The 21,870-nt window shown below is 43.2% G+C and overlaps 1 protein-coding gene and 6 non-coding genes across 10 annotated transcripts; all 7 read left to right on the top strand.

Moving 5' to 3' along the window:
* The first annotated feature begins 5,194 nt into the window (after window positions 1-5,194).
* On the top strand, window positions 5,195-16,602 carry LOC130917667 (uncharacterized). Of its 4 annotated transcripts, none has more exons than XM_057839296.1 (4): window positions 5,195-5,262; window positions 7,026-7,944; window positions 13,626-13,814; window positions 15,394-16,602. In XM_057839296.1, the coding sequence occupies exon 4, from the start codon at window positions 15,476-15,478 to the stop codon at window positions 16,364-16,366; it is 891 nt and encodes a 296-aa protein (XP_057695279.1). In that variant the 5' UTR covers window positions 5,195-5,262; window positions 7,026-7,944; window positions 13,626-13,814; window positions 15,394-15,475; the 3' UTR covers window positions 16,367-16,602. The 4 variants fall into 4 exon arrangements, 3 of the variants coding, with proteins under 3 accessions (XP_057695279.1, XP_057695278.1, XP_057695280.1); XM_057839295.1 differs by having other exon boundaries at window positions 7,023-7,944; XM_057839297.1 differs by lacking the exons at window positions 5,195-5,262; window positions 7,026-7,944 and adding an exon at window positions 11,306-12,649.
* Window positions 16,603-16,644: 42 nt separating this feature from the next.
* On the top strand, window positions 16,645-16,831 carry LOC130918179 (U2 spliceosomal RNA). The gene has a single exon (XR_009063632.1). It is a non-coding gene; the product is annotated as a U2 spliceosomal RNA (small nuclear RNA).
* Window positions 16,832-17,560: 729 nt separating this feature from the next.
* On the top strand, window positions 17,561-17,727 carry LOC130918115 (U1 spliceosomal RNA). Its single transcript, XR_009063570.1, has one exon. It is a non-coding gene; the product is annotated as a U1 spliceosomal RNA (small nuclear RNA).
* Window positions 17,728-18,493: 766 nt separating this feature from the next.
* Window positions 18,494-18,605, top strand: LOC130918231 (U5 spliceosomal RNA). Its single transcript, XR_009063680.1, has one exon. It is a non-coding gene; the product is annotated as a U5 spliceosomal RNA (small nuclear RNA).
* Window positions 18,606-19,525: 920 nt separating this feature from the next.
* Window positions 19,526-19,716, top strand: LOC130918177 (U2 spliceosomal RNA). The gene has a single exon (XR_009063630.1). It is a non-coding gene; the product is annotated as a U2 spliceosomal RNA (small nuclear RNA).
* A 693-nt stretch (window positions 19,717-20,409) lies between these two features.
* Window positions 20,410-20,576, top strand: LOC130918268 (U1 spliceosomal RNA). The gene has a single exon (XR_009063713.1). It is a non-coding gene; the product is annotated as a U1 spliceosomal RNA (small nuclear RNA).
* A 758-nt stretch (window positions 20,577-21,334) lies between these two features.
* LOC130918230 (U5 spliceosomal RNA) lies at window positions 21,335-21,446 on the top strand. The gene has a single exon (XR_009063679.1). It is a non-coding gene; the product is annotated as a U5 spliceosomal RNA (small nuclear RNA).
* Window positions 21,447-21,870: the final 424 nt, after the last annotated feature.

The raw sequence follows: 21,870 nt of genomic DNA, 5'->3' as shown, positions 1-21,870 counted from the left end.
CACTATGTGCACTTGGTTCTACAGGATCTTCAGTTCTGTTTTTGACCTCTACGTTTGTTTGAAGTTTTTGGTAACCTTATGTTGTATTCTTCATCTTGATCCATGTCACATGTCTGTGTCTGTTTTTCTATGACTTCCTTGTTCACAAACTTTACCAGCCTATGTTTTTGTACTTTCTTTGTGTCTGGATAGTAGACTAGATATGCTGGACTGTTTTTGTCATAGCCAACAAACTGTCCTTGGCCACACTTAGAATCCAATTTTCCCTTGTCTTGTTTGTATGTGTAACATACAGACCCAAATTTTTGCATTCTGGAAATATTTGGTTTCTTGTTCGTCAACATCTGGTAAGGAGTTTGCCCTGTACATCTATTATAACATCTGTTGCATACCATTGCTGCGGTTTGTACTGCATACTGCCATAGGGATTTTGGTAGCCCACTTTCGACTAGCATGCACCTACACATTTCAAATAGTGTACGCCATCCTCTTTCAGCTGTCCCGTTCTGGTGTGGGGAATATGTCTTATTTCGTGTCTTATTTCACTTTTTCTCAACAAAGTTTGGAACTCATTGCAAGTATATTCAGTCCCGTTATCAGATCGGATGCACCTTACTTTCCCATAAGGAGCTATATCTGCAAGAAATGTGTCTGTTGCTAGAACAGTGTCACTTTTCCTTTTCAGGAAATATGTGAAAATTGCACCAGAGTAATCATCTGTGAATAACTGCACATATTTGTAACCATCAATCGATTCTGGAGTTATAGGACCCGCAAGATCTGAGTGTACCAATTTTAAGGGTGTATCTGCTCGAGTATCTGGGTCTCTATTTCGAGTCTGGATAAATTTTCCTTGTATGCATATCTCACACGTTTGTTCAGGTCTTGTTTCTTTTCCCTTAATCTGCATTCCATCAACTACTTTCTGTAATTTTAGCACATCCTCATAATTACAGTGGCCTAATATTTGGTGCCATGTGTGAATATCATAACATGCATTGCACTTGTCTGACTCACCATATGTATGCAAAAAGTACAGCTTGCCATACACATGAATATTGAATTTCGTACCGTCTTTGGTTATCAGTGCGTCTTCACCTTCTTTGAAAAGTACCGTGGCTCCACTCGATGTTGCTGCCTTCACCGAAAAGATGTCTTGTGGGTACGATGGTATGAAGAGTGCGTTTCTGAGTGTTGCCTTGCGCTCTTGTCCTCTGTTGTCGATCAGGTAGCACTCTGCATCTCCTCTTTTTAGTGCGACTCCACTGCACCGAGTACCATCTGCCAACTCGACGGTGTGGTTCTCTGGTTTGAATGTCTCCTGGAAGCTTTTGAACTTGGTCACGTCAGTGATGATATGAGATGTCGCTCCCGTGTCCACCATCAGGCCTCGTTCCCGGATGCTGTGTGTATCCTGCCGCCTGGTGTCGGGCTGTTCATCTTTCACCTTGAATGCGAAGTCAGGATCTCCGTCTTCAGCAATTTTTCTCGCTCCGTCCGGTTTGTCCTTGTGTCTGCAAGTGGCATCTTTGTGCGTGTCAGTTTTGCAACGACTACACCATGTCTTTTGTCGACATGATTTTGCACGGTGGCCTTTGATCCCACATTTGAAGCACACCAACTATGTGTCGTCTTTGATCCGGTACGAGCGTTTGCTTTTGTGTTTTGCTTTGAAGCTCTTGCTTGAGTCTTCATCACTCTGTCGCTTGATTCTGCTGCATTTAATTTTTCCGTTTCTTCAAAACTTCGGAGTTTGGTTTTGAATTCAGCAAATGTCACGTTCTCATCGGTATGCGCCACATGAATTGTAAATGGTTTGTAACTTTCTGGCAGCCCCTTCAAGACCATTGCGATAAGTAGACCATCTCCCATTGTTTCACCTGCATTTTGCAATGCTGTGATAGCGGTCTCAGCTCTTATTATGTAGTCCACTATGCTTTCTTCGGTTCCCTTTTGAAGAGATGTTAGCATGGTGTACAAATTTATAATCCTGGGTTTTCCCTTCCCAGCATAATATTCTCTTAATATTTTCAGAGCTTTTCTTCTGTCATTTGGCGCATCTCTCACTATTAACGAAAGGCTTTTATCATCAAGAAGTTGTATCATTTCAGCATATGCGTCCGCATTTTTCATTTCATCATTTTCTCTCTCGGCTTCAGTGTTTGGTCCTACCAGCACTGTCTTCTTTAGCCCGATTAGATGAAAATGTCCCAACATTTTAGTTTCCCAGAGTTCATATTTAGCTTCATCTCCGTCAAATGCCAGTCGAGGCAACCTACTTGTTCCTCATGGATCCATGTTGTTTGTTAGCTTTTTCTGCTAATCAGCAGTCCGTGAGCACGCTGTCCTTCGCGACCTTCTACACGGTGGAAACTGACTTTACCTTCGAATGACTCCTGGGCCCATAACCTGTTGAGGTGGTTGCAGCTCAACGTTGCATTCGTAGGAGTAATTGACGGAGAATAAGTTGTCTTTTAGCCAAAACGCGGCGTGTTTAATTTCCACTGACATGCGGATACATCCTCTCTCATTGCTGTCTTCACAGGCAATCCCACAAATCAAAGTCATCAAAGTCAAACACAAAGAAGTAATAAAAGTAGCACTTTAGACAATTAAGTCCCATCCTGCCATCTTGTGGCGAAAAGATAATATGTCAATAATAACAAGCAATAGACCCTACTTACATGACGTCACAACCACGCCTCCGCACCATATTGTTCGTCTACTCGTCGTGTTGATGCATTACCGCTACGTAAATTCCTCCTATTATGGCGTGTTTTTTTTGCTTGTTAACATTAATAATCAAAATGGTGAAGGCGTGTGTGGCGGTTGGTTGCAATAACAGAGAAGATAGACGGAGAGACTTGAAGTTCTACCGTATTCCGAGAGACCCGGAGAGGAGAGCGAAATGGACTGCTGCAATTCGACGAGAAAACTGTGCACCAAACGATTACCACAGATTATGTAGTAGTCATTTTATATCTGGTAAGATGCATTTAATATATATTTAGAGGGTTTGGGGCTGACAACCACAATTAAGATCATTGCGAGGCTAATCGCCGACAACATAAAGTTTCAAATTCAAGATGCTTATTTCTTCCACCATCATTACTTTTTGAATAATATTTAGCTGGTACCAAGTGAAAGAAGCTGGCCTCGTCTACGGATCATCAGTTAAACAGGTGTGTCCAAACTAGGGCTGTCAAAATTATCGCGTTAACGCGCGGTAATTAATTTTTTAAATTAATCACGTTAAAATATTTGACGCAATTAACGCACATGTCCCGCTCAGAAAGTATTCTGCCTTTTGGTAAGTTTTACAGCAAGGCTTTTTGCGCTGTCCAACAGCGAACTCTTGTGGTCGCTTTGCGACATGGTTTATTGTTTTCTTGCCAGTTCATTATGGCTGCAAGACATCTCGGGCTGATAATGTTGTGCTTATATGATCCTTGGACAAGATTTGTCCCTAAGTATGGTTGTTGTAAAGAATGTACATATTATGTTAGTAAGCGAAAGGTTATATTTTTTGTATGAGACGCTTTTTGTTTATGTTTAGTGAACCTGTATAGCGTGCTAAGCTAACGTTGTTGCTAATGCAATGCTTGTGTACTTTTTTTTTGTAGTTTTACGACGGTTTAAAGAGGACAATGTTTTGAGGCCATTTTATTAATAAATCAGCTGAAAAAGGAAGAAGTCTAATTATTAAGGCGTCGTTCACTAGCTGTCTAGCTTTGGAAAAAGTAGACGCTTCGGAGTGAGGACAGCATAGACAGATTTAAATAACAGTAGAGTGAAATGCCCACTACAGTCCTTATATATGTATGTTGAATGTATATATATCCATCTTGTGTCTTATCTTTCCATTTCAACAATTTATTTTACAGAATATATATATAATTTACAGAAAAATATGGCATATTTTATAGATGGTTTGAATTGCGAATAATTGCGATTAATTACGATTAATTAATTTTTAAGCTGTAATTAACTCGATTAAAAATGTTAATCGTTTGACAGCCCTAGTCCAAACCTTTTGCAAAGGGGGCCAGATTTGGTGTGGTAAAAATGCGGGGGGCTACCTTGGCTGATTTACATAGAACAATATATTTAAACAAATTTTAGCAAGCCCTTCTGTGTGTCACATTTGCTTTATTATTATTTCTAATTCATAATTTCAACAGTCTCGTCTTTGTGGCTTTCTCTTTCGACACTCGGACTCTTGCGAAATACTGCTGCTGTGAAAAAATAAACTAGCTTCAAGTTGCTATAATTTCTCGCTGCGTATCTTTCCTGTAATGTTGTCGTACATGTCAGCGTGTCTTGTTCGGTAATATCATTATCGCGTCACATCGAACTCTTTGAAAACAGAGACTGTCTCTTTGCAAATGAGGCAGACACAGTTGTTGCGTGTTTTACTGAAGAAATAGTCCAATATCCACCTATCCTTGAAGCGTCAACCATCGCAGTTAACTTTTTTTTTTTTTTTTTTATTGTCGCCATTTTAGAAATCACACAGGGTAATGTTGCTTAGAGTGCTGCTCTTAAAGTTTTTCAAACTTTTGTGAGAATAGGCTGATTTTGTGTGGACAAGATAGTTGTAGATATCAGGGTAGCAGATGTCAGGCAGAGAGGGCGAAGACAGCGGGTCGAAAAATATCGATTTAGGCATCAAATATGGATCTGGCGAATGGATAGACTGAAGTTTTTCCACATAACGCCTTTTATGCAACGCATCCAATGAGTTTACAGCGTCTGAAAGCATCGGGGCTTCCATGAATTGCTCTATAAACTGAATGACTAATTGAGACCATTGAGAATGGCCTAAACAGAGACAGACAATATGGCGGCCGGATACAGCGACACGTCATTCTGTGACGTTGGTGAGTAGGGTCTATTGGAACATTATTTCAACATCAACTGAGGACACATTTATGAATACGAAACATTTCCTCCACCATTCCTCTCAACAATTTGATTTAAAAGAAATAAAAAGTTAAAATTTTCCGCTACGCTTTTATTTTGAAAATCTCAATTGGCGAAATGCACTATGACTAACCTGTAGAATGCGCACTTTCACAGCTATTGCTCATTCGTGATTGAGGAAGAGAAGCGGTGAGTCCACTTAGAGTTACTGCTAAAAAGATTAAAATTTCATTAAAACTATGATACTAAAACTTTTGTTTTAACTGTGAAAGGTGTATTTTTGGATTATTCACAAGCACTGTTCATCTTGGTGACAAACTGCTTGCTGAAAGGGACTTGGTGAGTTCAAAAATATACTTACTTATATTTGTTGAATATTTTAGTTCATATTATTTGAGTCAGTGTATGCTAAAAGTGTCAATTCATGATATTTCTGTCACACGATTGTTGTAAACCAAGAAATGGTGGTTAATTTAACGTATGACGTCGCAAAATGTCTCCTTTTTGCCTAGCCTAGCCACCTGCTTTGTCGGTTTATAACGTGCGTCACTGCACTTTTGTCGACTTCATTCGACGATAACTTTATTTTTAATCATACTTAGAGCTCTTTAATGTGTGAGTTAGTTTATTTATTTGTGTATTTTTGTGAATTCGATAGGCTATTAAAGCTTGATTCAGAAGTGACTGAACAGTTGTTGGAGTGAGAAAATTCCAACGGGTGTTCGGCCATTCCTTACTACGCGGCGAAACGTCCTACACCAGGGGTCCCCAACCTTTTTTGCACCGCGGACCGGTGTTATTTGGGTCTTGTTTTTTCACGGACCGGTGTTTTGACAAATTTTGCAACCCATCAAGAATTGCAACGATGCGGTTCTGCGCATGCGCGTAACGTTAAACATAGCCGCAAAATGCGCAAATGCAGCGATTCCAAAGTAAACACTACAAACTTTCTTGAAAGAAAGGAACATTAACTTACGTTTGATCATGGAAGGACTTGTAGAAAAGTTCTCCTCAGATTCATCCTGCCATAACAGTTGCGCACCGCGCTCACCATTAACGACTTCGCCTTGTCGTTAAACCTTATTTAAGAAGCCCGCTTCACAAAGATACGATGTTGGAAATTGGAGCAAGGTTTTCAGTGCTCTTGTCGCGATGTCAGGATATTCCAGAATGACTTTAATGCAGAACCTCGGTAGAGTTGTTGTCTCAAATGTACGTTTAATAAGGTCGCCGTCATTTCTCGTCTCTGTTTATTCACAAACGGGTCACGAATCCACTCCTTCGCAGTTCGTGGGTCTTCGAAGTTGTAGGCTCGTCAGGTGCCCTTTTCGCCATAAAAATATCATTTTTGCCATAAAAATATCTCCAAAGACGTCTGTTTTCCAGCTATCTTCGCTCGTGTGGGGGCTTATTATTTCCGGGAACAAATGTGCTGCGCCCGCGGTCTAGTAATACGTTATTATCGAGGACAAGCGCACATAGATATATTATATACACGAACAAGATGTACTGCTAGCAGTCCAATCAATGGACTTCTATGACAACATTGTAATCTATCCCGTAGTATTATATCTAGAGTAGCCAGAATATTGGTGTGTTAAGCAGGTGCACAGGGTTAATCCGGCCAGAATGCGGTCGTTATGAAATTATTATTTCTGTGCGGCCCGGTAGCAAATGCGCCACGGACTGGTACCGTCCGTGGCCCGGCAGATGGGGACCCCTGTTCTGCACAATCCTAAGCGCGCTTGCGCATGCATCCACACGCATGGGCACATCGGTTAGAAGCGGCGAGTACTCACTTTTTTGTTTTTATTTAGTTATCCAGAACCTTTTCACTGCCTCAAAGATACTTTTTGCATGTATTACCCTCTCATACTTTTAACCATTGTGTTTTTTTGTGTTAGCTTTGAAGCAGTTGATCACATTAGTCACGTAGCGTATTTAAACAGTTTTTATTTGATATAACTACATTTAAATATTTTCTGCAGGCATTTTTTTTATTACATTATTCCTGTATGCATCTAAACAAAACAAGTTTAGAGCGCGCAGTAGTACTTTGGGTGTTAAATTCGACTAATGTAGACGTTTCGCCGATGTAGCAGATTTTGGCAGAACACTGGCATACAAGATGGCGAGCTAATCCAAAGACGAACCATTGAACTGTGCCTCACGCAGGAGCGAAACGCACGCGAGACTTCGGTTTGACATCCTTCAATCTGGTAGGATCCACCATATTTTTGTTGCCCAGCAGAGAATTTTTTCCCCCTCTGGATCACAAGAAAGCAGCCAAAAGAGACTGTAAAAACAAACATTGATACAGGGAAAAGACAGACTCCTTTCTATTGGAACCGTTCAGCCTTTTGCTGAATTGTTTTGAGTTAACGCTTCTTGTCTTTTTTATTTTTCTGCATCTGTCTTTAATACTTTTAGTGTTATTGACTTACCAATTTTGTTGATCAACAAAAGCAAAACAATTGATGGGAAAAAAATTGAATATTGAAGCTCAAAATTGAAATCAAACGTCTATAAAATTGAAACCAACCGTTTCAGCTGAGCGTTTGGAGGAGCAGCCATGCATGATGGGATTGTTTTGCACATTCTTTAAAGTGCATGTGACACGAAAGAGCATGGTTATTTCATAATACACGCGGTATTTTATGCCCCTGAATGATATGGACCGCTTGGATGTGTGTGGAAGCGATCGCTATATTTATTTAGTTTTTTTTAATCCCGCGCCATGAAAATGAGTGACTTCCGGCTTCGGTCTTGCATTGAGGAGGAGGGCGCTGTGACGTGTACGGTAGAAGACGTCCTCTTCACTATACAGTGTACTGTTGAGTTTGAGGACGAAGGATTCAGCTGATTTTGCGGATTAATACGTTTATTTTTCGCATCACGCCAGCCAAACGGCTGCAGAAAAATCATTCTGTATGCGGGAGAGGCGTATGCGCCATTTTGGAGTTTCAAAAGGTTCCCATTCACCGTGGATATTTACTGTGGGACCATTGGACTTACGAGGAAGTGAGTAAACATCTTGTTTTGTTTTATGTCAAATACAAATACAGCGAATACAAAGTAAACACTACAAACTTCCTTTAAATAAAGGACTACTTACGTTTAATCATTGATAGGCATGTAAAAAGCTCTCCTCATGCTCATTTGCAGCACGTTAGCTGCACAACAACTCCAGCAACCGTCCTCCGGGGAACGAACTGTAAATTGCTCTCCGCCGGGGGGTTTGCCGATCCGCGAAGACAGTCGACAACCGGGTCGTCATGTCAAATAATCCAGGCTAGTTATGTGTGATTTTCCGCTTCGAAGACTTTGAAACATCACTCGGTTCGGGGTAGCATGTTGGCTAGCTGTCACTCCTTCTGGTTTGTTTACATTCTCCGAAACCGGGGAAGGGAAATGACATATGTCCGATTTAGGTGTCATAAAATATCGTTCGGTAGGTGCGACAGTAAAGGTGAAGTTGACAGTTTTTAACCATTATGGAGTAATTTTGCCATGTCGTCTTGAATAAATGGATTTTTATTATTTCATATTCCATTTAGCACAAGACTGTTATTTGTCATGACCATGCCATTTATTTAGCAATTGGGGAAAATACTTGGATAAAAAGAATATCCTGTAAAAATATTGAAGTAAAGAGACAGAAACAATGACATTTTGCCGCTCTCTTCGTCGCGTTTTCCTCGTTGTGAATAGTTCCCCCTCGACGGGCTGACTGGTCCTTCTCAAGCCATTTATATAGACCCTACTCACGTGACGTCACAGCCACGCCCCCGCGCCATGTTGTCCGTCTACTCGTCATGTTAATGCATTAGCGCTTCGTAAATTCCTCCTATTATGGCGTGTTTTTCTGCTCGTTAACATTAATAATCAAAATGGCGAAGGCGTGTGTGGCGATCGGTTGCAATAACAGAGAAGATAGACGGAGAGACTTGAAGTTCTACCGGATTCTGAGTAACGGAGAGGAGAGCGAGATGGGCTGCTGCAATTCGACGAGAAAACTGGGCTCCAAACGATTATTACAGATTATGTAGTAGTCATTTTATATCTGGTAAGATGCATTTAATAGATATTTAGAGGGTTTTGGGCTGACAACCACAATTAAGATCATTGCCAGGCTAATTGCTGAAAACATACACTCAAACGTTGTGAATGAACTACCAGAAAATATATAATTATGAGGGGATAATAAGACAGTTGTCATACAGTTAATTTACAATTTCACTATTGAGGTCAAAAGCCAAAAAATAAATTCAACTAGGGACAATCTGGAGTAGTGCTATCGCACTTCATATTTATTACATATTATATATGTATGTAGTGAGAGTGCTATCGCTAAACCATATAAACATTAAAAGCCCTAGCTCCATTGACAAATGACATGAAATACATTAGACTTGACAGTGGATGTTAGCAAGAACAAAAGATTTTGAATTGAAAATTTCGTAACTCACCTTCCTGAGCACAAGATAGATTCCTGCCGAATTTTCGTGGACGAGGACCCGTTTCACCCAACCAGCAACGAAGTATTTATAAGCCTCCAAGCTCTTAAAGTTTTTCAAACTTTCGTGAGAATAGACTGATTTTGTGTGGACAAGATAGTTGTAAATATCAGGGAAGCAGATGGCAGGCAGAGACGGCGAATACAGTGGGTCGAAAAACATCGATTTAGGCATCAAATATGGATCTGACGAATGGATAAACTGAAGCTTTTCCACATAACGCCTTTTATGCAACGCATCCAATGAGATTACAGCGTCAGATAACACCGGGGCTTCCATGAATTGCTCTATAAATTGCACGACTAAATGTAACCATTGAGGATAGGGCTAAAAAATGACGGACAGTATGGCGGCCGGATACAGCGACACGTCATTTTGTACTCACGTGACGTCACAGCCACGCCCCCGCGCCATGTTGTCCGTCTACTCGTCATGTTAATGCATTAGCGCTTCGTAAATTCCTCCTATTATGGCGTGTTTTTCTGCTCGTTAACATTAATAATCAAAATGGTGAAGTCGTGTGTGGCAGTCGGTTGCAAAAACAGAGAAGATAGACGGAGAGACTTGAAGTTTTACTGTATTCCGAGAGACCCGGAGAGGAGACTGAGATTGACTGCTGCAATTCGACGAGAAAAGTGGGCTCCAGACGACTACCACAGATTATGTAGTAGTCATTGTATATCTGGTAAGATGCATTTAATATATATTTAGAGGGTTTTGGGCTGACAACCACAATTAAGATTATTGCTAGGCTAATCGCTGAAAACATACACTCAGACGTTGTGATTGAACTACCTGAAAATATATAATTATAAGGGGATAATCAGACAGTTGTCATACAATTAATTTACAATTTCACTATTGAGGTCAAAAGCCAAAAAATAAATTCAACTAGGGACAATCTGGAGTAGTGCTATCGCACTTCGTATTTATTACGTATTATATATGTATGTAGTGAGAGTGCTATCGCTAAACCATATAAACATTAAAAGCCCTAGCTCCATTGATAAATGACATGAAATACATTAGACTTGACAGTGGATGTTAGCAAGAACAAAAGATTTTGAATTGAAAATTTCGTAACTCACCTTCCGGAGCACACGATAGATTCCTGCCGAATTTTCGTGGACGAGGACCTGTTTCACCCAAACAGCAACAAACTATTTATAAGCCTCCAAGCTCTTAAAGTTTTTCAAACTTTCGTGAGAATAGGCTGATTTTGTGTGGACAAGATAGTTATAAATATCAGGGTAGCTAGCAGATGTCAGGCAAAGACGGCGAAGACAGCGGGTCGAAAAACATCGATTTAGGCATCAAATATGGATCTGGCGAATGGATACACTGAAGCTTTTCCACATACCGCCTTTTATGCAACGCATCCAATGAGTTTACAGCGTCAGATAACACCGGGGCTTCCATGAATTGCTCTATAACTTGCATGGCTAATTGAAAACAATGAGAATAAGTCTAAAAAATACGGACAATATGGCGGCCGAATACAGCGACACGTCATTTTGTGACATAGGTGAGTAGGGTCTATAGTACAGCTTGGGGTGTGAGGGGCTAAGAAATTGATTACCCACGATTCACTCTAAACTTAACTTAAGGGGTTTCACAACTAAACTTCACTAGACCTTGGAACATTATGACTTTTATAATCCTAGCCAAAAATTAACCATATGAATTTAAAGGATGACTATACTAGTTCTAAAATTAGATGCTGGAGGAACGAATGGTTTTGGGTCTCCTCTTCTGACCAGCTTGAGCTTTTTTTCCCTTGCTTTCAACGACCAATCAGATCAAGCGTTTGTCATCCGCCAACCGCGCCCCCTGTGACGACTGCAGGCCGCAGCTGGACCGTCTTGTTAGTTTTTTTGTGTATGTGTGTTGCTTTTGTCGTTTGACATGTGTGACCATAACTTTAGGCCGGATTGGTTGGAATGAGCCTGTCCCTCGTGCCAGTTTGTGGTTATCGCTTCTCGGCCTTTTGGCTAAGACTGCGATCGCCTCTGTTTGTGGGGATTTTCTTTGCCTGTCGTGGCACTGAGTATTCTCACCTTGAGGAGCATATTTGTTTATAGCGTTTTTCAGGACCTGCCATCAGAAAACTGAATTGTAGGTACTGAAAGTCTTTTTTGAGTGTATTTCTGGGTGTGTGGTGCCTCCACCATGTCAGTTATCCATGCTGGCATGCGGAGGCACCACAGCGTGCGCTTCACATACAAGGCAACTGGTTCTGAATGTATAGTTGTGTCTCGACTTGACTTCTCTAGGAAGTTCATTCAGCACATACTGGCATTCAGGCCAGATGACTTGAATTGTATTTTGTCTCTGCCTTTCAACAAAGGCTTTGATGTTAGTTTTAACACGGCTGTTAACTTGCGTGAATTTTGGTCTCGTTACGAGAGTGTTAAAACCCAGTTATCTGCATTCAATGTTGAGAAATTGACTGACAATTCTGCAAAAACAGTTATTGTTCGAATGTTCAATGAGACGGTGAGTGCAGATGACATTTGTTTTTGGCTGGGTAGATATTGCACGGTGAAAGGCCAGGCTATGAAGGTGAGAGATGAGGACGGCATCTGGAATTGCACCTGGAGGGTCCCCATTCAACAATGGCAAGACCCCCAGGGCTTCCAGGGCCTGAAACAGCTCCCATCAATGATAGTTTTGGGGGAAAACCGTGGTTACATACATTACCAAGGTCAACCCAAGCTCTGCCACAAGTGTGGTGAGCACGGGCACCTTGCAGAAGCTTGCGTACAGATCATTTGTAAAAAATGTAGAGCAATTGGTCATACTTTTGAAGATTGTACCAGTGGCAGAAAGTGTAATCTCTGTGGAGAATCAAGCCATCTCTTCAGAAATTGCCCAAAATCTTTTGCCAACAAACTGAAGGCCGGAAAAGGAACGTCAAATAAAAACGAAATAATTGAAAATATGGCGGGAAATTCAAATCTCCCGCCAAAATCTGTCATTGGTGGAGAGGGACCAGGTGAGGAAGAGAAGGGGGAGGAGCCCCCTTCGGTCCCACCAATGGAGAGCTCGGAAGAAATAATTGCCAGGTCACAAGAGAATGATACAGTTTGAGAGTGAGGAAACACAAATCCCTTGTGCACAAAATGGTAAAAGGCTGGCATCTGAGCTATCGCCCAATTCTCCACTGGTCACAGAGAAGAAAGGAAGACCTGTGTCCTCTACCAGCTCAGGTGACGAAGCTCGGGTTTTTCCATCAGACTCACCGAATGAAGTGTCCTTTTTAAACATTGTTTTACAATCAACGCCAAAAGAACGGAAAACTTTTAATGCAAGGATGCGGGAGAGGCCAACGCCGAGAAATGCCAAAAGCAAAACCAATCCCCCTCCGGTTGAGCCAAAAGAGGAGCCACAATCAAAAGAAATAGAAGCACAATTGGCTGCAACTTGATTTTAGGTTTTTACTCTGAATCCCCTTTTAAGTGAATTGTGTCTAAATTATTGCAAATTTGAGTGAGGTTTATCAATCATGCCTGTGACTCTTACCTTCTCAACTTTAAATGTGAGAAGTGTAAAGTCAAAGATTAGAGCCCAGAGTGTTTTATCCTTCCTGCAAACTGTTAAATCAGATGTGTTTTTAATTCAAGAATGTGGCTTGCCCTTTTTAAAGAATTACAAACAATGGGAAGATATGTGGCCGCATCCCTCAATATGGAGCGGCTCAAACGAAAACAAAAACGACGGAATTGCCATTTTAATTAATAATTCTCACATTAATTTTAAACATAGTTCAATAGTTAATGACGGGTGAGCAATTTTAGCACAACTGACTTTTATGGGAAAGGATTTTAATATCATAAACATTTACGGTTTTAATGATAAACATGACAGGTATGATCTTTTAGAAAATTTGCAACCGCACATGTTGGGTCGGGCACCATTCATTTTAGGAGGTGATTTTAATTGTATTTTAAATGGAGGGGATAGAAAGGGAGCCGGGGAGGATTTTAAAATTGATAAAACATCAGTTTTATTAAAAGACATTTGCCGGGTTTTTAATTTACAAGATTGTTTTAAAACCGTGCACCCGCGAGACGATGGTTTTACTTGGTTTAATAGCGATAATACCAGAGCTTCTCGCATTGACTATATATTTGCACGTGATTGGTCACCGGTGGATGTTAGTTTAATTCCTGTCTTTTTTTTCAGATCACTTGCTTCTTTCCTGCACACTTTCACTGAATTCTGAGGTGACGATGGGAAAAGGTTTATGGAAACTACACTGCTCCCTGCTCAAGGATGAGGTAGTCGTTGATCAGTACAGGGAGCAGTACAGAGACTGGCAGACTCTCCAAGACTTGTTTGATTCACGTGCACGGTGGTGGGAAATGGTGAAAGGTAGGACACAGATGTTTTTTAAAAGAGTAGGAAGTGAGAAAAAGAAAAAGGAAATGAGATGCATGTTGGGACTGCAGAAAAGACTGCAACGGTATTTTAACTTGGCACAAAAGGGGATTGATTTTAGTGAAGAAATAAAGCAGGTCAAAACGGAATTGACAAATTTGGCGGAAATTAAAAGTAAGGGGGTAATACTTAGAAGCAGGGAAAGAGAAATTGAAGAAGGGGAGAGATGCACCCGCTACTTTTTTAAAAGAATTGCGAATAAAAGTGGAGGACTTTTTAAATTGCAAAATGAAAATGGCGTTTTTATGGAAACAAATAGTGAAATAAGTAGAGCAGTCGAAACCTTTTATCAAAAGCTTTATGACACGAAAAAAATTCAAGAGGAGATTGTGACACAGGTTTTAGATTGTATGGAGCGCCAAGTGGGGGATCATTTGCTGTTAACAAGGGATTTTACTGTAAACGAAGCGAGCAAATGCATCGCAAATTTTAAGAAAGGCAAGGCCCCTGGAGAGGACGGACTCCCCCTTGCCTTTTATCTGACTTTTTGGGACATTTTAGCACCGGATTTGATTACAGTCTTTAACGACTTTGACAAAAATAGTTTGCTTCCAGACAGTTTTAGATTAGGGATAGTGACTTTATTGCACAAAAAGGGGGATAAGACTGATCTTAAAAACTGGCGACCGATTACACTTTTAAATTTTGACTGTAAGCTTTTTAGTAAAATTTTAGCGGCACGCATGTCTGTGGTTTTAGGAGAACTGATCAACCCGGATCAAACCTGCGCCATTGCGAGAAGGAAGATCACGGACAGCCTCATGCTGATCCGTGACACCATCTGTTATGCGAGAGACAGAAATATGCGGCTTGTAGTATTAAATTTAGATTTTGAAAAGGCTTTTGATCGGGTCTCGCACCAGTACCTATTTAGGTTACTGCAAAAATGTGGGTTTCCTGGCAGGTTCATAGAGTGGGTGGGATTGCTCTATCGGGACATTAACAGCAAATTTGTGGTTAATGGGAATTTGACAAAAGCAGTCAACATCAACTGCGGTGTACGTCAGGGGTGTCCGTTATCTGCCCTTCTCTATGTTCTATGCATAGAACCATTGGCGCAGATGTTGAGAAGGGACGATCTGATCAAGGGGGTGAAAATCCCGGGGGGCGGAGGACTTTTAACAAAATGCATTTTATACATGGATGATGTAAATATCTTGTGTACGGACCTTTTATCTGTCAACAGAGCGCTGGACTTGACTGACTGGTACGGACGGGCCTCTGGGTCAAAACTGAACAGAGATAAGACCAGAGCCCAATTTTATGGACCATGGACAACGACAGAGAAGACAGGACTGACATTGACAGTGTCACAGACTGATCAAAAAATACTGGGGATTAAATTTGGCAGGGATGGGGGAGGGGATGCAAATTGGGTAGACGTGGTAGGGAAAGTGAGGAAGAGACTGGGTTTTTGGGGAACGAGACAATTGACTATTGAAGGAAAAGTTCTTATTATTAAAGCTGTTATTTTACCACTGCTTTTACTAATCAGCTCTGTTTTTACCCCAAGGAGAAATACTCTTTTAGATCTCGACCGGTCCATCTTCCGTTTTATCTGGGGGTCCAAGTGGGAGAGGGTGAGGCGAGACACCATGAAGAGAAGAAAAGAAAAAGGTGGAAAAGGAGTGCCAGACCTCCACTTGTTCCTGGGGAGCCTGTATGTGTCCCTGCACTTCCTGAATGCATTGGGCCCATGCAGTAATCCGAAAAGTCAAGCGATGGCCAGATTCTGGATGGGCTCCTACCTGCGTAGCCTGAAATTGTTGGCCACAGACCAAAGATTGCCGGTCGCGTTCCCACTGCCACCACCTTATGCTTTTATAAAGAATTTCTTAAAACATTTTAAACTAGAGAAAGAGGATTTTAATGTTTTAAAAAATCACAAAGCTCTGATTTCTGTTGTGCAGGAGCGGGATCCGCTGAGTCCAGTGCGCGGGCTTGCAATAGGCGAGCCCACAACGGTTTGGCGCCACGTGAACCACCCCGCACTTCCAAACAGACTACGAGACCTATCGTGGATGGTGGCCCACGAGATCCTCCCAGTCAGGACCGTCATGCACTCCCGAGGAATGGCGGCGCACTCAACTTGCCCCCGACCTGGTTGTGGCGCGCCTGAGTCGGTGAGGCACCTCCTCTGGGAGTGCAGCGCTGCGGCAGACCTGTGGGCGACAACCGACAACCTGCAATTCCCGGACTTGCCGGTTAGGGAGGTCCTCAATGCACAACTTGTGCTCTTCGGGGTGAGCCGCTCACGAGTACCGAAGGAGAAGTTTGAAAATCAGTGGCTCACCCTGGCCGCCATAAAAGACGCCATCTGGACCTCCAGAAACTTGCTGGTGAGGCGGAACAGGCAGATCCCCCCCGCGGCTGTGCTCCGATTGGCTGCAGCAAATATGGCGGCTGCAGGCGGCAAGCCAAGGACACAGCCGCAAAGAAGAATCGCCTGGGCCCAACTGGACGGGGCTGTCGGAGCTCCACGGTGAAGGTCGAGGCAGCAACGGCCTGACACAATGGTAGAGGCAAGAAGATTAGAACCTGGAGAAATTATGTTTGGGAGTGCGGGTGGATGTTCTACATTGTTAGATAACACTGCGCGCCTGCACAACAGACAATGAAGACACTTTTAAAAGTTTTTAAATTTTATAGTATTTCATTTTGTACAGAAATTGCTTTGAACATTTTAACTGTGTCTACCTTATTTATCATTGATTGAAAAATGACCCCCTAGACACAATGTTTTGAATAAAGAAATTATTTGTCAAAAGCATCAATAAAACATGTTCAAAAGAAAAAAATCTGTTCTTATCAGTTTAATATCTGATACGTCCCCTATCCGGGGACCATATATTAAATAGATTTTTGGGCCTGGGAGATGGAATAGGGGCTTGCTCCGTCCACTCCATGCATCGACCTGGTATTGCAGTACCTCCAGGAACGGTGCCCCCCCCCCCTTCTACTGGTGAAAGCAAAACCGAGTCTTGCTGAAAAGCGAATCGGTGACGAAATCAGTTAGGAGCGGCGGCCGAAATCCAATATTCTCTGTCTGAGCAGCTCAGATGGGTTTTGACTGTCCGTGACCTTACTCTACTCTGAATGACGTCTTTGTTGCCACAGGAACCTGTCAGGTGTGTCAATAATGTTAGCCTCTGAACTGGCCCAGGTCTGATTTGGACACTTACAAAGAATGTGTGAACAGTCAGCTCAAAAAAATCTGATTGGAGGAGGAATCCGACTGGAATCGGATATGCCTGCAGTCTGAACCCAGAAGAGTCACGTAGCATCCATTCCGGGTTGGACCCTAACATGTCAGCAGCAGTGTCTATTCCTGACCAAACAAACAGGAAAGTGAGTGGAAGGTTGTCCTAGCTTTGAGAAATAACTACAATTTCAAAGCATCTGGAGCTTTCAGTGGCGCATGCGCATTGACAGAGTACGGGCAACCGTTTCAGCTGAGCTTTTGGAGGAGCAGCAATGCATGCTGGGATTGTTTTGCACATTCTTTAAAGCTAATTTAAAGTTCAAGTCAGTTGACGATTAGTTGTGCGTTAACAGTTTTACTGTAGTTGCCTTGTCCATTATGTGTGTTTGTTACTATTTTATAGGTGTGTAACAAACGAGCTCATGAACGAAGATGGCCTGCGCGCTCAAGACTTCGGCTTTGCAGAGGCGTGCAACACATACTTACCTGGCAGGGGGGACACCATAATCAAGCAGGTAGTTTTCCTAAGGCGAGTCTTAACCATTGCACAATTCCGGTTTCGATGACCTTTATGAATTCCCCAAATGTGGGAATCTCAACTGCAAAATTTATGGTAGTGGGGGACTGCGTACGCGCTCTCCCCTGAGTTACTGTTAAATCAAACTTGAAATGCGCCAATGAAAAAGTGCATGGCCCTGCGACGCGCGTGTGGGTCTGGAATTGTCAGTGTTCAGCTTCAGAGTAACACCCTCCTTGCCTCTCTCATGTTCGCCGCCATTGGCCCAAAATGTAGGATCTAGAGAAGCTTGCGACTGGCTGGAGCCCGATCGCTGAGGACTTTCGAGCCAATGGTCAGCCCGTAGAGTCTACAGCAAGGGTGGGCAAAGTATTCCATAAAGGGCCGTAGAGAGGAAACGTTTTCACCAATCTGGTGTCTTGCAAGCGCAATCAGTTGATCGCAGTCAGGTAGCCTGGACCGGCACCCCGTTTGCCCTCGGCTTCCGGTTTTCGCCGCCCCCGCCTCCTTCTCCGGCTACAGTTCCGCATCCGGTCTGGGTGCACGACTGTCCGACACACCTGAATCAAAATAATCAGGCTCCTGCAGAGCTTGCTGATGAACTGATCATTTGGTTCAGGTGTGTAAAGGAGGGAGACATGGAAAACAAGCTGGATAGGGGCTCTCCAAGACCCGACTTGGGCACCCCTGCTGTAGACTCGAGCCAACGGTCAATCCTTAGAGTCTCCAGATTTCTACGGTCTACATTTGCAGTGAAATTCCTCCTTGGGGACGAAACGATTGGCTGCTCGGTGCGACTCGGCACGCCCCCCACTGGTTTGTAGCGCTTGAGAGCCTGTGTTAAAATGCTATCGCCGATCATCTCCCAGCCGGTTCCGTCAAATGCAAGGCAGAACACTCTTGTTCCTTTTCAGACCGTATAAATCTTTCGCCTTTTACTAAAGATTTCCGTGGGGAGGAACAGCAAGAGTTTGAGTCAATTTTTGAAGTTCTGCTAAGCAGACCTTTCTATACGGTAAAAACAAAGTGAAAGGGTGTGTTGTTCGGCCAAGTGAGTCTTGTCGTGTTAGCGATGGGCTAAATGCTCCGGGATTTCAAACTGCTTCAGAGCCACACCCTGGATACATTCCTCATGTTCCACCGCCATTGGCCCAAAATGTAGTTCAGAGAAGGCTGGATGCTCTTCTGCTGGTGTTCCACACCTTCTTCTACCCCTGTCTTGTCGTTGTGATGTCATTTTGTCGACGCAATTCTGAAAAAATGGATTATTCTAGCACAGACCTGATATGAAACATTGCAGATGTCAGGTGGAGGCCAGTGACGCGAACTTCGACTGGATGTTTTCAGTCGCCGCGGGAAGATGTGACAGTGCTGCCATCCGGTGTTGAATGAAAGAGCGACTATTCGTCTATATACTGGCCAGAAATGACGTCTTTATGACGAGTACAACAGCCATTGTGGCCCAGAGAAATCAAGGGGACGCCGGCGTCCCCAATAGTACAGCTTGGGGTGTGAGGGGCTAAGAAATTGATTACCCACGATTGACTCTAAACTTAACTTAAGGGGTTTCACAACTAAACTTCACTAGACCTTGGAACATTATGACTTTTATAATCCTAGCCGAAAATTAACCATATGAATTTAAAGGATGACTATACTAGTTCTAAAATTAGATGCTGGAGGAACGAATGGTTTTGGGTCTCCTCTTCTGACCAGCTTGAGCTTTTTTCCCTTGCTTTCAACGACCGATCAGATCAAGCGTTTGTCATCCGCCAACCGCGCCCCCTGTGACTACTGAAGGCCGCAGCTGGACCGTCTTGATAGATTTTTTGTGTATGTGTGTTGCTTTTGTCATTTGACATGTGTGACCATGACTTTAGGCCGGATTGGCTGGAATGAGCCTGTCCCTCGTGCCAGTTTGTGGTTATCGCTCCTCGGCCTTTTGGCTAAGATCAAGTGTAGTATCTGTTCTTATCAGTTTAATATCTGATATGTCTCCTATCTGGGGACCATATATTAAATTGATTTTTGGGCCTAGGAGATGGAATAGGGGCTTGCTCCGTCCACTCCATGCATCGACCTGGTATTGCAGTACCTCCAGAAACGGTGCGCCCCCTTCTACTGGTGAAAGCAAAACCGAGTCTTGCTGAAAAGCGAATCGGTGACGAAATCAGTTAGGAGCGGCTCAGATGGGTTTTGACTGTCCGTGACCTTACTCTACTCTGAATGACGTCTTTGTTGCTACAGGAACCTGTCAGGTGTGTCAATAATGTGGGCCTCTGAACTGGCCCAGGTCTGATTTGGACACTTACAAAGAATGTGTGAACAGTCAGCTCAAAAAAATCTGATTGGAGGAGGAATCCGACTGGAATCGGATATGCCTGCAGTCTGAACCCAGAAGAGTCACGTAGCATCCATTCCGGGTTGGACCCTAACATGTCAGCAGCAGTGTCTATTCCTGACCAAACAAACAGGAAAGTGAGTGGAAGGTTGTCCTAGCTTTGAGAAATAACTACAGTTTCAAAGCATCTGGAGCTTTCAGTGGTGCATGCACATTGACAGAGTACGGGCAACCGTTTCAGCTGAGCTTTTGGAGGAGCAGCAATGCATGCTGGGATTGTTTTGCACATTCTTTAAAGCTAATTTAAAGTTCAAGTCAGTTGACGACTAGTTGTGCGTTAACAGTTTTACTGTAGTTGCCTTGTCCATTATGTGTGTTTGTTACTATTTTATAGGTGTGTAACAAACGAGCTCATGAACGAAGATGGCCTGCGCGCTCAAGACCTCGGCTTTGCAGAGGCGTGCAACTCATACTTACCTGGCAGGGGAGACACCATGATCAAGCAGGTGGTTTTCCTAAGGCGAGTCTTAACCATTGCACAACTCCGGTTTCGATGACCTTTATGAATTCCCCAAATGTGGGAATCTCAACTGCAAAATTTATGGTAGTGGGGGACTGCGTACGCGCTCTCCCCTGATTTACTGTTAAATCAAACTTGAAATGCGCCAATGAAAAACTGCATGGCCCTGGTGTGGGTCTGGAATTGTCAGTGTTGAGCTTCAGAGTAACACCCTCCTTGCCTCTCTCATGTTCTCCGCCATTGGCCCAAAATGTAGGATCTAGAGAAGCCTGCGACTGGCTGGAGCCCGATCGCTGAGGACATTCGAGCCAATGGTCAGCCCGTAGAGTCTACAGCAAGGGTGGGCAAAGTATTCCATAAAGGGCCGTAGAGAGGAAACGTTTTCACCAATCTGGTGTCTTGCAAGCGCAATCAGTTGATCGCAGTCAGGTAGCCTGGACCGGCACCCCGTTTGCCCTCGGCTTCCGGTTTTCGCCGCCCCCGCCTCCTTCTCCGGCTACAGTTCCGCATCCGGTCTGGGTGCACGACTGTCCGACACACCTGAATTAAAATAATCAGGCTCCTGCAGAGCTTGCTGATGAACTGATCATTTGGTTCAGGTGTGTAAAGGAGGGAGACATGGAAAACAAGCTGGATAGGGGCTCTCCAAGACCCGACTTGGGCACCCCTGCTGTAGACTCGAGCCAACGGTCAATCCTTAGAGTCTCCAGATTTCTACGGTCTACATTTGCAGTGAAATTCCTCCTTGGGGACGAAACGATTGGCTGCTCGGTGCGACTCGGCACGCCCCCCACTGGTTTGTAGCGCTTGAGAGCCTGTGTTAAAATGCTATCGCCGATCATCTCCCAGCCGGTTCCGTCAAATGCAAGGAAGTACACTCTTGTTCCTTTTCAGACCGTATAAATCTTTCGCCTTTTACTAAAGATTTCCGTGGGGAGGAACAGCAAGAGTTTGAGTCAATTTTTGAAGTTCTGCTAAGCAGACCTTTCTATACGGTAAAAACAAAGTGAAAGGGTGTGTTGTTCGGCCAAGTGAGTCTTGTCGTGTTAGCGATGGGCTAAATGCTCCGGGATTTCAAACTGCTTCAGAGCCATACCCTGGATACATTCCTCATGTTCCACCGCCATTGGCCCAAAATGTAGTTCAGAGAAGACTGGATGCTCTTCTGCTGGTGTTCCACACCTTCTTCTACCCCTGTCTTGTCGTTGTGATGTCATTTTGTCGACGCAATTCTGAAAAAATGGATTATTCTAGCACAGACCTGATATGAAACATTGCAGATGTCAGGTGGAGGCCAGTGACGCGAACTTCGACTGGATGTTTTCAGTCGCCGCGGGAAGATGTGACAGTGCTGCCATCCGGTGTTGAATGAAAGAGCGACTATTCGTCTATATACTGGCCAGAAATGAC

The sequence above is a fragment of the Corythoichthys intestinalis genome, chromosome 6, assembly GCF_030265065.1.
Source record: "Corythoichthys intestinalis isolate RoL2023-P3 chromosome 6, ASM3026506v1, whole genome shotgun sequence".
NCBI lineage: Eukaryota > Metazoa > Chordata > Actinopteri > Syngnathiformes > Syngnathidae > Corythoichthys > Corythoichthys intestinalis.
This window is presented reverse-complemented; position numbering and strand designations above follow the sequence as displayed.

Coding starts and splice junctions, on each gene's coding strand:
- LOC130917667 (XM_057839296.1), top strand. CDS start 15,476: ATGAAGAGAAGAAAAGAAAAAGGTGGAAAAGGAGTGCCAGACCTCCAC.